Genomic DNA, 14,471 nt, shown 5'->3' with positions numbered 1-14,471 from the left:
CATCATGTATAAATTCTTTCATTTGGGGAAAGTGAAACATTCATGTTCAGGCAATGGGTGACTTTTGTGGATTCATTCTCATAGAACCAGAAGAAAGATACAGCTAAAGACAGAAACACCGTATAAAAGAGGAAAATGTAAACTAGAATTATAGTCAGTAAATACAATATAAGACCATCAAATCAGTCAGTCTTGGCCTCTTGCTTCTGTAGGCTTTTAGAGGATGTGTGATGGATTAAAGTGCTGGTGTAATGGCACCTCTACACTGTGAAAATGTGGATTTCTATCTGGAGACCTCATCTATCCTTCACCAAAATTGGTACTCCAAGGACTGGCATTGCATTCTCAACCCCTGATGGAAAGAAAGATGGTCAGAATCAGGCAAAAACTGTGGGTGATGGGATATAATCAAATATGTGGATAACCCTTTTGTAAATTCAGGACATCCTTGCTTTGCTTTCTCTTTAGTTTAGTAGTGCTTTGTTTTTAGATGTAGCCAAGGCCAGCTCGGACAGGCTTTGGGGTGACCTGTCTAGTGGAAGGTTTCCCTTCCTATGGCAGGGGGCTGGATAAAGATGATCTTTAAGGTCCCTTCCAACAAAAAATGTGACTCCATGATTCTGGGAAGGAAAGAACACTCTGTTTTCTGGTAAACATGAACACAAATGGCACATTTCACTTATGAGATTTTGCTGTGTTAAACACAACTCCACTGCTGTGTCTTGGTATCACAAACAACCAAAAAGGGAAAACTCTTTGCAACAAAACTGAAATTTTGAACAGCGTCTCAGAAGAACAATCACCCTCTTTTGGGGGTAAAGAATCCAACCTCATTTTGTGAAATATTTATCAAAATAATTGCATAGTGGTGGAAATCCAGAAAAGGCTAGCCCTGGATTTTTCAGCAGTCCAACAGCAAGTGCTTGTGTCCTTGACATCCCAGCATTTCCAGTGGAGCTCCCAAGAGTGAGGATGGCTCCTCTCTGCCCTTCTCTGTGAGACACAAATCTGCTAATATTTGCCTAGTAATGTACTCTTTAGTAGTTTAGGAGGCTTAGCTCATGCAGTCCCCTGTGGGCGCTTCCACTCCAGAGACAGATGTTTAAGGATATATATCCTCTTTCTGCAATAGAAGTTCATTAAAAATCCTATGTGGATTTCAGCTAGGGAATTCAACTAGTGCCTTTTTTCCAATTCATGGCCATGGCCCATCTATAAAATGTTACATATCAATTGCTTGAACAATAAGCTTGTATAGTTTTGTTAAGATAAAATTATATTGCCAATGGTTACAGTTTTTCCTCTCATGAAAGAGCTGTTGACACCAACGGCTGTACAAATTAGAAGTGACAGCCACAACAACTGCTCCACATTTGAGTAACACAAAAGCATGCAGACAAAAAATGGGGTTGATGTGGCCAACAATGCCACCTGAAATGTGCCTTTATCACTTGTGTATGTTCTTACCTCCCCTATATGACTGTACCATGTTTGTCCTGAGCTTTAGTGTCACATGGGCAATTTCAGAACGATATTAAATTGTGAACTTAAAACAAATTTTCTTCCTCATCTATTTCAATCACTGCACACTGACATAAAGTCAAAATGAGTTAAAAACCCCTTGAAGTCTTTAAGTGATCTGTAACCAGGGAAGACTCAGAGTATCCAGCATTGTGATCAAACAGGAAAGTTTTTTGATATCCAAATCTCAAGGGCAAACTCAGGAAGGAAAGTCTGTAGGGAGATGCCTTTAAAGTCTGGGCTTCAAGAACTGCACACAGTTATTTCTGGGGAATACATGAGCTATTGGCTTGGCCTTTCATGATCTTATTTTTAGGTGGTCAACGTCTCTTGGAAACACCATAAAGCTAATATAGAGTGGAGTCTTTTAGTCAAATAAAATTTAAAGTAAGAAATATGATGGTTAAGGCTATTCAAATAACATTTATTCTTGTCTATATTTATGCAAACATTCATTATAATTTTTTCTTTATTATTATGTAAAATGATAATAAAGGAGAATTTTATTTACAATCCTGCTTCTTAATTCATTTACCCAAAAGAAACCACATAAGTGATCTTTAAGTCCAGCAAATTGAAATCCCATAGGCACCTAGCTCTATAGAAAGAGAGTATTTTGCTTTAAGTAAGAATACTGGCAAGATCTAACAAAATATTGCAATAACACTGCATGTTCCACCTTCTTATTGTTATTATATTATTAGCACTATGCAACATTTAAAGTTCATTAGGAAGAATATTTATTCTGGAGTCAGGCATATTGGTATTATAATAAGAACTCAATTTCATACATTCCAGAGCAATCATTACATTTGTTTAAAAAATTTATATAAACAATATTCAACAGATCAAAACCATTTATTGTGCAGAATTATCTTTTATGATATTCAGATATTTACTTCAACAAATTTCAAACACTAAAACTAAGTCACCCCTGTGTCAGAGAATATGGGAAATATGTTGATAAGTGACACTGGAAATCACCTCATTTTTCCCCATTTGTTAAGAAACAGAGTTGTGAACTAAAATTCCTTACTCCACTGAACCAACTGATCATACAGTTTTGATCAGATCACACTAATCACAGATAAAATGTGAGGTTCTGGATCTGTTCCATAAGGTAGCTGACTGTAGGGGATGGCTTTCAGAACATTGTTACTAGTTATACATTCAATAAGGTTTCTTTATGCATATGAATATAACATAGAAAATTTCATTTATACTTCCTTACAAATACATGTTGATAATAGAGTTATCATGTTCCCAAAAACCTGAATACATCAGTGATTTTAAGGAACATTACCTGGGTTTTACATTTGGTGTTTTTAAGCAACATTACCTCGGTTTTACATTTCAGGTTCTATTCCTATTTGTGAATTATGCTCATAAATATATCAAAAAACTGCCTGAGTACATTTGGAGGAATACAAATGAAATGACTTTGTTGCAATATTGATGCATCTTGCTGAATTTGGACACAGCACTTATTCAAGATTCATTATTGGTTTAAATGGTATGTGTGTGTCCATGATTTCCACACAGCTGGTTTCAGTAACATAGTAATGATTGATAGAAAGCTTCATTGACGTGTTTCTCAATGTTAAAATGCTTTGTAAACATTTCAGAGCAGAGATTCTTTGCCCAATACCTGTTTTGAGGAGCCTTTTGGGTACGAGCTGTGGCTGGGACTCGTGGTCACTGCCCAGTTCCACTGTGTGGCTGTGAGAAGCACACACCCAGTGAGCCCACAGCTGACCTCCATGGCAGGGAGCCACCCCAGGGCATGAGAATGCAGCCATTCCTTGGGAAAAAAGCCATTTGTCCACGTTTTTCATAAAAGTGAACAAAAGGGATCTGAGGGTGGATGACTCAAAACGACATTCAGAAAAAAAAAAACCCACAACCTTCACAACACAATACAAATGTTCTGTTTCTGACCTGTTTTACCAGCCACAGACTGGTGTATGATGCAGTAGCCTAGCTGTTCCTCCAGGAGAGGAGAACCCATTGCTTCTGAGTCATGGATTTGCAGAAGAAATCCATAAGCAAAGAAGATTGCATACTAGCAATATTCAAGAAATGGAAATGGCTAAAAAACAAGCTAAGAGATATCATGAGTGAAAATGCTGCCAGGAACAAGAAGAGAACAGGAAGGGAAGGAAGCTGTTATGCATTAAAATAATCCCAGAGACACAGATATATGGGTGTTTGAAGGCCCTGGGACAGAAACAGCTTCACTCTGAAAAAAAGCAAAGCTCCAGTTTGAGGAATTTGCCCGGAGTAGCACCCATCAAATTCAAACACAGCTGAGTCCAAAAGGAAGGGAAGAAAAAGGCTCCATTAGCTGAGTGGAGAGGGCTGTTTTCTGGAGCTGAAGGAAAATGAAGAACTGTTCTTGTATCTGGGCACAACTGCCTTGTTCTTTTGGTCAGAAAATAAACCCAGGTGATTTCACACAAAGCACACCACAGTGCCCACTCTCCTGCCTGGCTGGAGACAGTGAGTACTTCTATCAGTGTGGCCCAGAAGAAGAAGAAAACCCAAGACCATACACAATTTTTTTTTTTTTTTCCAAAAATTATGAAACAAGTAACGATAGTGAAAAAACTATACAGAAATATACAAGCACCAAAATTGGAATGACTGGTTTATCTCCCCTCTAGGAAAGCAGCACACAAAATCTCAAATTTCAAAGACCACATAGCTAATTTTTTTCCCAGTTTTGTTCCCAAAATAAAAATAAAGAACCCCCAAACCTTCAGTTCTATGAAACAAAACTGCAGCTTTTTTTTTTTTTTCTTTTTTTCTTGAGAGTTCAAAAATAAAACACAGAGAAGCTGAAACCTAATTGTGGTATCACCTTACTGGGGTTTCCACAGTAAGACAGCACAGAGAAAAGCAGATAATGAAATCATCCCAGATGTCTGTTATGAATAGACAGAGGCAGACAAGTAACCCACCTTAAGGAGAGACTGACATCAAGCCCACTTCAGAACAATCACTGTGTGGTGACAGGAGTGAGCAGGATGTATGGATTTAAACCCATAAAGAAATAAGAGAAGGGAACTGTTTCAGTTTTGCACTCCAAAAAGATAGTGCATAAAATAGAGATGCCTTTGTCAACAGTATCTAAAAGTACTATGTTCTATTATAGCTTCAACAAAAAAATTTAATTTGTCCTGAAATTAAATTTTACAGGCTATCATTTTAACAAGAAAATTTGATTATATTGAAGGTTAAACTAAAAGATTCCTTTCTCTTCAACCCAAGCTTAAAAATAAAATTTAATTACAGTGATAAATACTCTTTAATATACATTTTTTTGTTTAGCTATACTGCTGTAGTTTTGATCCATCAGCTGTAAGAATGAACTAATATAACTAAAACTTTTGAAAAGTGTCTTATCTGCTGGATCACTACCTGGTATAGTAATATATTATTTCAGTATTTTATAAGAATTCTTATTCTGCTTAAAAATATACAGCACAGGACTGACTTAATTAAGTGATATTTTTAAGAATTCATGAGCCTGATATTTGATTAGCTGAAATGTAGGTCACTCTGGTTTCCAGACTCTTAAATTAAAAGGTTTTCCACCACCTTAGGTTCACTGTTTCCAGAATGCAAAAGTTTGTTAGGAAAATGTAAAACTCTTCTGTCTTACAAACAGACCTGCTTCACTTTGAAAAACCTCTAAAATCTTTCTCTCCTAAATTCTGTCCTGAGACATTCTGTCTCTACCCCTAGTGAGGGTGATAAAATGCACCTGCCACAAGCAGGAATATGAAACTGTGAAGCTTTATAGGGATCCTCACACCCAATAAGAACAGGAGTGGTAAAATTATCCATCACAATCTGAAGGTTTACGTTGTCAAAAACACCTATGTTTACTAGAGATGCTGGAACATATGACTTAAAATATTAAGTGCTTTAATAAAGGCTTCAAAACTAGTGTCTTTGTCCTCTGTGAACTATGAGGAGCAACAACAGCAGATAACACAAGGACAATAAAAGTGAAAAACATTAAACTCTGCTGAGAGAACACCTGGGAAAATGCAGGTTGAACCAACTACCCCTTACAAGTATTCATAATTAATCAACAAATAGAGGAAATGATGCCACACACATTTGTCTCAGTAGTGGGATTTTTCTTTTAAATAACTTTTCTATCACAATAAAAACAGGTAATAATTCACTAATACCTGATAGACCTTCATGATATTGACAGTTCCTTCTCCGTGCTGGCCTGGGGATCCTTGGCTCTGTAGCAGATTTCTCACTGTCTCCTCCATTCTAGAGAATAAAAATAATTATAAAAGTCAACTGCATGGAAAAAACTTAAGAGTTGCATTCAGTGTTTTTGTTCTTTACAAGAGCCTAATGCATCCATGGCTACCATGAAATTAATATTTAAAGACAATCCTAGCCTTATAATGTTCTCATGCTTCATGTTATGAATAACACATTAAGGCCACTCTTTTATCTTTTGAATATGCACAGTAATTACTTGTATTGTTTAAATCCTACCCGAGCTCTGTTACTAAACTAAAAACAGATGTGTGCACCTTGTTAACAGTGCAAACAGCACCACAATAAGATCATTGCCACTTAGGAGCAGTCAGATGAAAAACCCCACACACAGCTGCGTTCTGAGCCAGCAGTGGGGTCTGTCAGCTCAGGCTGCCCATGGCATCACTGCCACCACTGTGCCACTGCCTGGCTCCACAGGGGCACAGCTGCTGAACACCTTCAGCCTTCCCTGCCCTTCAAACAGGTGTAAAAATTCAGTGCAGGCTCCAGTCTGGTACCTCCATCTCAGCTCCATCAGGTAAAAGAGGAAGGTTTGCACTTCTGGTTTAGATGTTGTTCATAGGCAGCATCAAAAGTCATCTTTGATGTACACACGTTCATCAAGAACTGGAATAACACCAACCCTGCTCACAAGGAGCTCCTCTACTTCCCACAACAGGAAAAAGGGAAGCCACCTATGAAACACTGGTCCCTTTCAAGGTGGATCAGAACTTAAATCCCATGGGCTTAGGAGATGTCACCAAGTCTGATCACAAACAGTAGGGCTGGTTTCAGCTATGGGTAAGAGGAGGAAAAGGATCAAAACCAGAGGAGCAGTGATGAACACAACAACAAGACACTGGGTTTCACAATAAAAAATATGGTGAAAATTCCAGCCAAAGGTCCTCACACTTCTCCCCACTCCCAAAGTCCCACACAGACTCTCACCCCTGCACAGCCTCTCCTTCAGCCCTGTTCCAAGAGTTTTTCTCTCTCCCTTTCATATTTTGTTCTTTTCCTTTCAAGCAGTCTCAGTCCCTTGAGATAGTTGGAAAAACAGCCCAGATGGAACAGGGGCTGGAGAAGGGAAAAACTGCTGTGGCACAGGCGTAAGGGTGATGCAAAAGCAGGAGAGAGAAAGGAATACCTTAAATCATACTGCCAGATACACTGTATATTAAAACAGTGACCTTGAAGATGCTGCCAGTTTTCCTGGGCATATCAGACCAGGAACTGCCTGCTGTTGTTTATTTCTACTGTGTTTAGAGAAACATGACTTTTGTGTAGTACTCTTTCCAAATGAAATTGAGCAGAAGAATTAGTCACAGCATATCTTTTTTATATTTGTTTATTTCTAAGGTAACAATCCAGTGAGACAGAAAACATTAGCTAACTGCTCTGGCCAAAGGCCAATAGCATTATCTTTTATAAGGGCCTCATACTCTTTCTGTTCTTTCAGTCTCATCAGAATGGATGGCATTGGCTAATTAAGCAACAATGTGATGTTATTCCAGGTTTTCTCAAGTCAGCCCACTACACTACTTTTCAAGAAGCTGACACTGGGTGCTCATTCTGCTCAGATGAACACTGACGTTCTACTTATTCCTGTGATGTTTTTTTGTCATTGATGTGCAGACTTCTACACTGCCAGAATGCCCACAGAATAGTCTGACCATCTGTTGACCAAATGTGCATAAAATCAAGCCAGCTCTAATCTCTAGTGCAGACAGTGGTACAGTTTTTCAGTTGCAGATTGGAGCCATTTCTGCTCATAGGCTGACCTCAATCAGATGCCTTTTACATGAAAGAACAAATCATTTTGGTTCACACCATAAATTCCTGTGCAGTCCTCAAGGAAAGATTTAATTTCTTAACATGCCCACCATTTCATTTTTAAATTAATGGTGTAATAGCATTCTTAATTATTGTGTTTATCTATGCAAATGCAGTTCCAGTGCCTGTCTTCCACAACATTCTTCTGAATTAATAAACAAACAAAAATGGGAGTAAGGATAGAATCAACCAGCACTAAATCACAGTTTTTCAATTTAGACCTAAGAGTACTAATGAAAATAAAGTCTAGTTGCATATTACTATGATCACTTAAACTAGCTCAGGAAAATTATGAATTCTTAAATTCAATAGGTTTTTTAATCTTCAGTCAAACTCAGATAATCTAGTCTGGACCACAGGCCTGCCTTGTTGAACAGCCTTATAGGGACAGATGAGCACTCAGCTTCTTGTGGCAATCAGAAACATGTTCCATCAGCACCCAGATTTCTAAGCAATAGGGTAATATTTGCAACATGACCAAGAGCTCAGTTAAAGACAATTGAAACTCCTGTGGTTTTACTGTTTGCAGCTACTATAAAAGTCTGTAACAGCTTACAGCCATTGAGTTGAACCACAAACATAACAGACTGTGGGGTCACACCACTATCAAACCAGCCCTGGGAGGATATTACAAGCTTTGGGTAGCCATGGAATATCTGAAAAAGAAGAGAAAATTAGGTTTAGACAAAGAGGGAGGTGAATTATGCCTGCAGTCAAATTCACTGCAAAGCTCTGATGGCCAGTGCTCCTGCAGTTTGTGAGCTGCTGCTGCTTCACTCACATCCCAGTTGTCCATTTTTAGGACCAAATATGGTACAGGAGGATAATCGAGATTTGTTTCATACGAATGAGAGTTTCTGATGCATGAATTAATGGCACCTTAATTGAAAAGCTATTGTTATCTCATGATCAATAAAACTCTCCTCAGTGACAACACATGCCAGAGCAATTTACTACAAATCCTATTTACAGAATGCAAAAATAATGAAGCCTCTATAAATTTAGCTTAGAATCCCATGTTTTGCTCCCTGAACAAGGCCACCAAAGGGTATGAAAATTTTGGAAGTGAAGCAGAAAAATCATGAGGTTTATGAAAGGCTATTTCTACACATTGACCTATATTTTTCCCCCTTCTGGTAATCACAAAAGGTTATTTGCTCTTGGTTTTGATTCTAATATCTCAGCTGGACCCAATCCAACATCCAGCACTTCCAGATTATTTTTAGGATAGTTATCCCCACATGTGTATTTTGCCTTATTGCTGGACTACTTTGCCAAGGATTCTCTGTATCTTATGTAACTAGCAAACTGTTAAAATCTGAAAAATCAGTTTCTAAAGCTTATCACTTCTGAGTCTACATTCTTCAAGCACTATTTAAGAACATTTATTTTCCCCTTTCCTTTGTATTTTATTTACTCTCTATTCATCTGAAGCATCTCGCATAGTGCCATTAAATTTTCTGTTACATCTGTCATTTGAATGGAAAAATTGTCATTTTCTTAAAACTCAAGTGTGTTCCTTTCAGCTTCTATTTTTTAATAAATTGGGGGGGGGGGGGGGGGCGGCGGTTAAGTGGAAAATAAAAGAAAACCATGTTCAACACAATCTCCTTAAGTTTCCTAACAAAATGTTATTTAGGGGAACAGATCTCCACCAGACTTAACCTAAGGATAAATTTCTCAAAGCACAAAAATGAAGAACAAATGAGGCATTCAGAAAACAGAATCTGTTCTTGAAATATAAGAATTTAAATAACATAAAATATTCATGCTACTGTGGAAAGCACTGTCAAGATTCCATGTGGAAGATATTTACAATTACAACCACAAGTGTTCAAGAGTGGCTTATCCAGAGAGGATTCCACAAAAGGGACTGTTCTGAAGCTCTTGAAATGACAGTCTGTGCCACAAGAAGAGACTAAACATCTTGCTAAACTTAAGAGACCAAAGGTTTAAGTGGCCAGGTATGACTTACACAAGAGAATCACTGAGAAAATGGTAAAGTGTGAAAGAAAACATCAACCTAAAGCAGATGATTGAAAAAATAAGTTATATTTTGTGGTTAGGAATACATTTAGGCTGGAATTAGGATGTTTTTAATAATTGAAAAAGTGACACTCTGAACCAGCCTACTAAGTAGAGTAACAGGACGAGAAATACAAACACTTTTAAGCCATAAATGATTCATTTAGGGAATTAATAACACACATGTCAAGGGCTGAGGACTTGAATTTATGATCCATAGGTTCTTGCTGCTGTTCCTCCTGAACCAAAATCATTCCTACACTGAAAATATCCAATTTGTCCTGTGCTGTTGAGAGACTACCAGGAAATGAATCCAATTGCAATGGGCAGTAATTTGTTGGGGTTTTTTTCCTGACTGTGTTTCTGGCCAAGGGAGAGAGAGGAACCTGTGGAAAGGAGGAAACATCATTCCCTGCCCCGGGAGCAGCCCACAGCACACAGGTGCTCACGTGTCCAAGGCTGCAAGAGGAAACTTCCTCTGGATTTTTGTGGAGACTGGCTTTTAATGCTTCTCAGTGCTGTGGTTCTCACAGCTCTGCTGCCTCCCCCTCCTGCCTGGCCCTGCTGGTGCCACTCCCAGAGCACAGCTTCAACCAGCCCAGGCTGGGCAGAGCCTGCTGAGCTTGATGCATCACTACTGAGCAGCCAAGCTCCTAAATTTCCTACCAGTTTTCTCAGGACCATCACTCTCGGAATCTGTGCTATTGATGATCTGAGATTGTAGAAAGTCTCTGTCTTTCTGCCCCGCTGCCAAAGCAGAAGCCATAATTGGTCTGTGCTGGTTTCCAGGTTGTTTATTCTGTTTATCTCTCACATGTTCTGCTGCCCTGCCCAGCTCTGTCCTGCAGGGCAGCGTGTGGGGCTCTGCCCTCAGTGGGATGTGACAAACATTAAATACCAGAAACTCCCTGGGCTGGATTTACAATAACGTGCCAATATCTGTCACCTATGTTGGACAGTGTGTCCCCAGCCTGAACCAACAGAAAAATGCCAACACCACAGTGAGACATGGAGGGCATGAAGAAGGAGAAAAAGGACAAGGCACACCCAATTTCCTCCATCTTGTCCCCTTTGGACCCCTAATCTAGAATCCTAAAATTTTACTTTTGCACCCGTGCCACACTTAAGTATTACTTATATCAAACACTCAGAGCTTGTAATTCATCCTGTAAGATTGAAAACTCTTTTCCATGGCCAGAGATCACAGCCAGTGTCTCTGGGGGCTCTGTCCAGGGGGGTTCCTGACCCCTGCCAGGGTCCCAGAGCTGCCAGGGCAGCCAGAGGGATGCCCTGGACTCCCACACATCACTTTCACAGGCAGGCACGTCCTTTGTGCCATCCCACAGCAATGTCATGGTCAGAAAAACTTCTCTGTGCCTCTCCCAGCTCTGCCACAAATAAACACTCTCCTAACCCAGTCTCAGCTCAGCCATCCCCACAGAGCAGCTCTCCATGACAGTTTCATCCCCTTCTCCCCTGACCTACTTCCTTCCAGATTTCCACAGGCTGGCAGCTACCTTTTGCTAGGTGCTACCACCTTCCCTTCTCATCATCCTCAAGCTGATGGGACACTACTTGGTGGTTATTTCAAATGTATGTCACAAGAATTCCTTCAGCTTGATTCTGATTTAGTGTTACAGAGATGTATCCAAAGGTTTCTACAGAATCCCACTGCAGCTGTTGAGCTTTATATTTCAGCTTTTTCTTTCTCATGTCATGCAAGGTGCAGGGTAATTTTTTAGTCTTAGAGAAAAATATCAATAACAGATCTTTCTCTATCTTCAGCTTGTTACTTCAGTGTAGTTAAAATTCTCAGGAGGATATTTTTTTCCAGCTCTTTTCTGTGAAATAGTGAATCTTCCTGTCTCTCTCCCACTTAAGCCTCCTGACTTTTCTTTTTAGTTATAGATTTCCTGGAGATGTGGTCTGGGTTTTAGCTCCTTGAGCTGTCTCAGCCCTCCCTACCACCTGATCACAGACCAAGGAACAGGTTCTGGTTTCTCAGCTCTTTTAGCCCCTGTTCACCTGTGAACCAGCTGGTATTTTTACCAGCTGCACTTGGGTTGTCTCTTTGGGCATTGTGACAGAACTCTGTACCTCTGTCCAAGCTTCCCAGCTCCCTCTCCAATCTCATAATCCAACCAAAGAGCTGTTCTCAGATCCCAGATAAATCTGTTTCCCTATTTGTTAGTAATTTTGAAGTTCAAGTTTGGGGTTACCTGCATCTCACTTCCCTCATCACTCCATTCAGAGCTTTGCAATGGATCAGGTTACACAGGGAAAATATCAAAGTGGCTTTACAAGATGTAACAGAAAAAAAAAAATCTCATCACCAGCAGTTCCTGTTCACTGCATCCTTGCAGGAGTGTCTCTCCTTCTACCCTTATACCTGGTTTCAATTAAATTAGTGGTTGTCTCAGCTGCAGATGCTGCTTATTCCTCTCTGTTTCCAGGGTTCCCATTAGGAGCAGACATGGTGCCTGCTCTCCTCAGCTCTGCCCCTGATCTGCAGGCTCCTCTCCAGTGTCCTGCATCCCCACTGAGAGTCTCATGTGTGAGCCATGGTGGTCCCCAGGATGCCACCCCAGCTCTGCTGTGCCCCGTGCCCCTCCTGAGGAGCCCCTGCATTCAGCTGTGAGCCCATGACTTCAAGGGCTGGGACCCAGGAGACAAACACAACCTCCCACAAAGAATTTAGATATTGGAAATAGATTTAAAAGAGAGAGAGAAGTGCAAATGCGTATGTGATAAACTTTAAAAGAGAACTGACAGATGGGAAATGCTGGGGCTTTAAGCCCCAAGGGGTTTTCAGTTCTCTTTAGGATACAGCACTGGTAGAAGCCTGATAGCAGTGAGCTGGGCAAAGCAGAATGCTCAGTATCCCCATTTAATATTTCAGTTGGAAAATAAAGTAATAATATCCTTCATAACAGTAGCAGCAAGATGCACATGTAATGTATAATTTATATTTATTCCTTCTATCCATCAGCACAGGTGCTTATCAATCCAGAAATATCCAGGCAAATCCTTCTCCTGCAGCACCATCACCACCCTGTCCCCAGGCCCAGGGCAGTTCAGCCCTGTGGCATTTGCTAGTGGCAAATCCAAACTGCACAAGCCATGCTCTGTTCACATCCTCATGCAAACCCCTCTTTCCAAAACACACTCAAAGCATATTTGAGCTGCTGCCCAAAGGGCAGCTCTGAGGATGAGGAGCACCACAAGTACGCTGTGCATGATGAAGGCAACGACTGCATGGCCACGCTGGGCTGAAACAGGCTTTGAGCTGCAGTCACACAAGTAGAGGAGGATCCTTCCCCAAAGCAGACAACCCAATCAGGTTCTCTGTCCCCTGGACCATGCCCTCACTCCAAATTACACAGAACTGAAAGACTGAACACAGCCTTTACTGTGTTGAACCACTGGCCACTGATCCCAGTGGGAATTTTCAAGGTATTCTTAAAATACCAGATAAGTAGAGTAGGATTTTGAAAGACCTCAGCACTGGCACATCAGTGCTCCCACACAAGTCTGAATTCTGTTGTCATGCAGTGGCAGGCCTGACATTTCTCTGAAACTGCTCTAACTACCCTCTGAGCCAGGAAACGTTGGAAGTGTTTCCATTGTCTCTCTCAGTCATATGGATTTCACTCATCAAACTTCTATCTACAGCAAAAAGCTTCTGCACAGCAATGGAAATCAGTGGTAATGTTTATTTCTGTGTTGACAGATAGACAAATGCCATATGGACTGCATGGGTGTCTTGCATCACCAGCCCTGTATACGGTTTTGTAAGTTACAGGCATGGAGGAACAAAATCCAGTCCAAGACTAAGCCTTGCAGAAAAGCTGCTCACCAGCAATTGAAAGGATTTTTCAACTGGAAGGGCTGTCCCTCCTACAGGTCCCCAGTAGCATACTGGGGAACTTAGGACAGAAGATATTTTCATTAACCATAAGTGGATAGAACGAGGCGCACACAGAAAGTTAATTATTGTGTCATCTTAAACATATGTTCATAAGCTCAAACGATATTCATGCTGGAGGCACCAGAAATAGTCACAACTAAAAGCTTCAGAAAAAATTACAGGCAACTGTACAGACTGCAAATATTTCCAATTTCAAATTATGGAAGGGGTTTACTTTTTTCTTTTTTTCTGCATTTTAAACAAATCTTTGTTTTTCCATATTTGCAAATGGTTAGCTGGGTGGAAAGATATATCTACCAGTTCCTCCAAATACTCATATTCCATTTTGCACAGCAGGACCCTGATGCAGACCAACCATTATTGTTTTAAGTTACTTACAGCATTGCACAGCCACTCAAAACTAAAATGCTCTTGGTTCAATTCTGAGTCACAGGTGATACCAAGACCATCCTCACACAGCTGCAAAATTTCTGCATTATGTCACAATGCTATTTGTGAATTTAAGGACTTTGAAAAACTAACTACCAACAGAGTCAATGGGACTCTAAAAAAAAAAAAAATAATTCAAGAAACCATTGCTAGTTTGGTTCAATAATCTATGTTTTATATCAAGTATCAAATTCACAGTTCCAGCCCCTTCCAGACATTGTATGGCCAACTGCAAAGGCCCAAACTTCTGCACAGGTAACTACCCAAGACCCAGCTATGAGAGGAAACTTCCACCACACCCCCCCCCCCAAATGGGTCACCTCTGATGTTCACAAAGAAACAATGTTCTGGCTCCCAACCATGAGATTTGCTTAAAAGTAATTTTAAAGAGACAACAGGCAGTCTTAATAAATATAAGTTATTTGGAATTTTTGGACTTCAGTCT

The 14,471-nt window shown here is 40.1% G+C and overlaps 1 protein-coding gene across 6 annotated transcripts in view; it reads right to left on the bottom strand.

Annotated features, from left to right (window-relative positions):
- NCKAP5 (NCK associated protein 5) overlaps window positions 1-14,471 on the bottom strand; it is a 416,669-nt gene that overhangs the window by 122,628 nt on the left and 279,570 nt on the right. For all 6 annotated transcript variants that reach the window (XM_085584141.1, XM_077784917.2, XM_085584139.1 and 3 more), the window contains one exon: window positions 5,724-5,814. In XM_085584141.1, coding sequence (XP_085440267.1) covers window positions 5,724-5,814 — 91 coding nt within the window. The remainder of the gene's footprint in view (window positions 1-5,723; window positions 5,815-14,471) is intronic.

Source organism: Lonchura striata, chromosome 7 (genome assembly GCF_050655825.1).
Source record: "Lonchura striata isolate lonStrDom1 chromosome 7, ASM5065582v1, whole genome shotgun sequence".
Classification (NCBI taxonomy): Eukaryota; Metazoa; Chordata; class Aves; order Passeriformes; family Estrildidae; genus Lonchura; species Lonchura striata.
The sequence above is the reverse complement of the archived record's forward strand: the minus strand, read 5'-3'. Positions and strand labels throughout refer to the sequence as shown.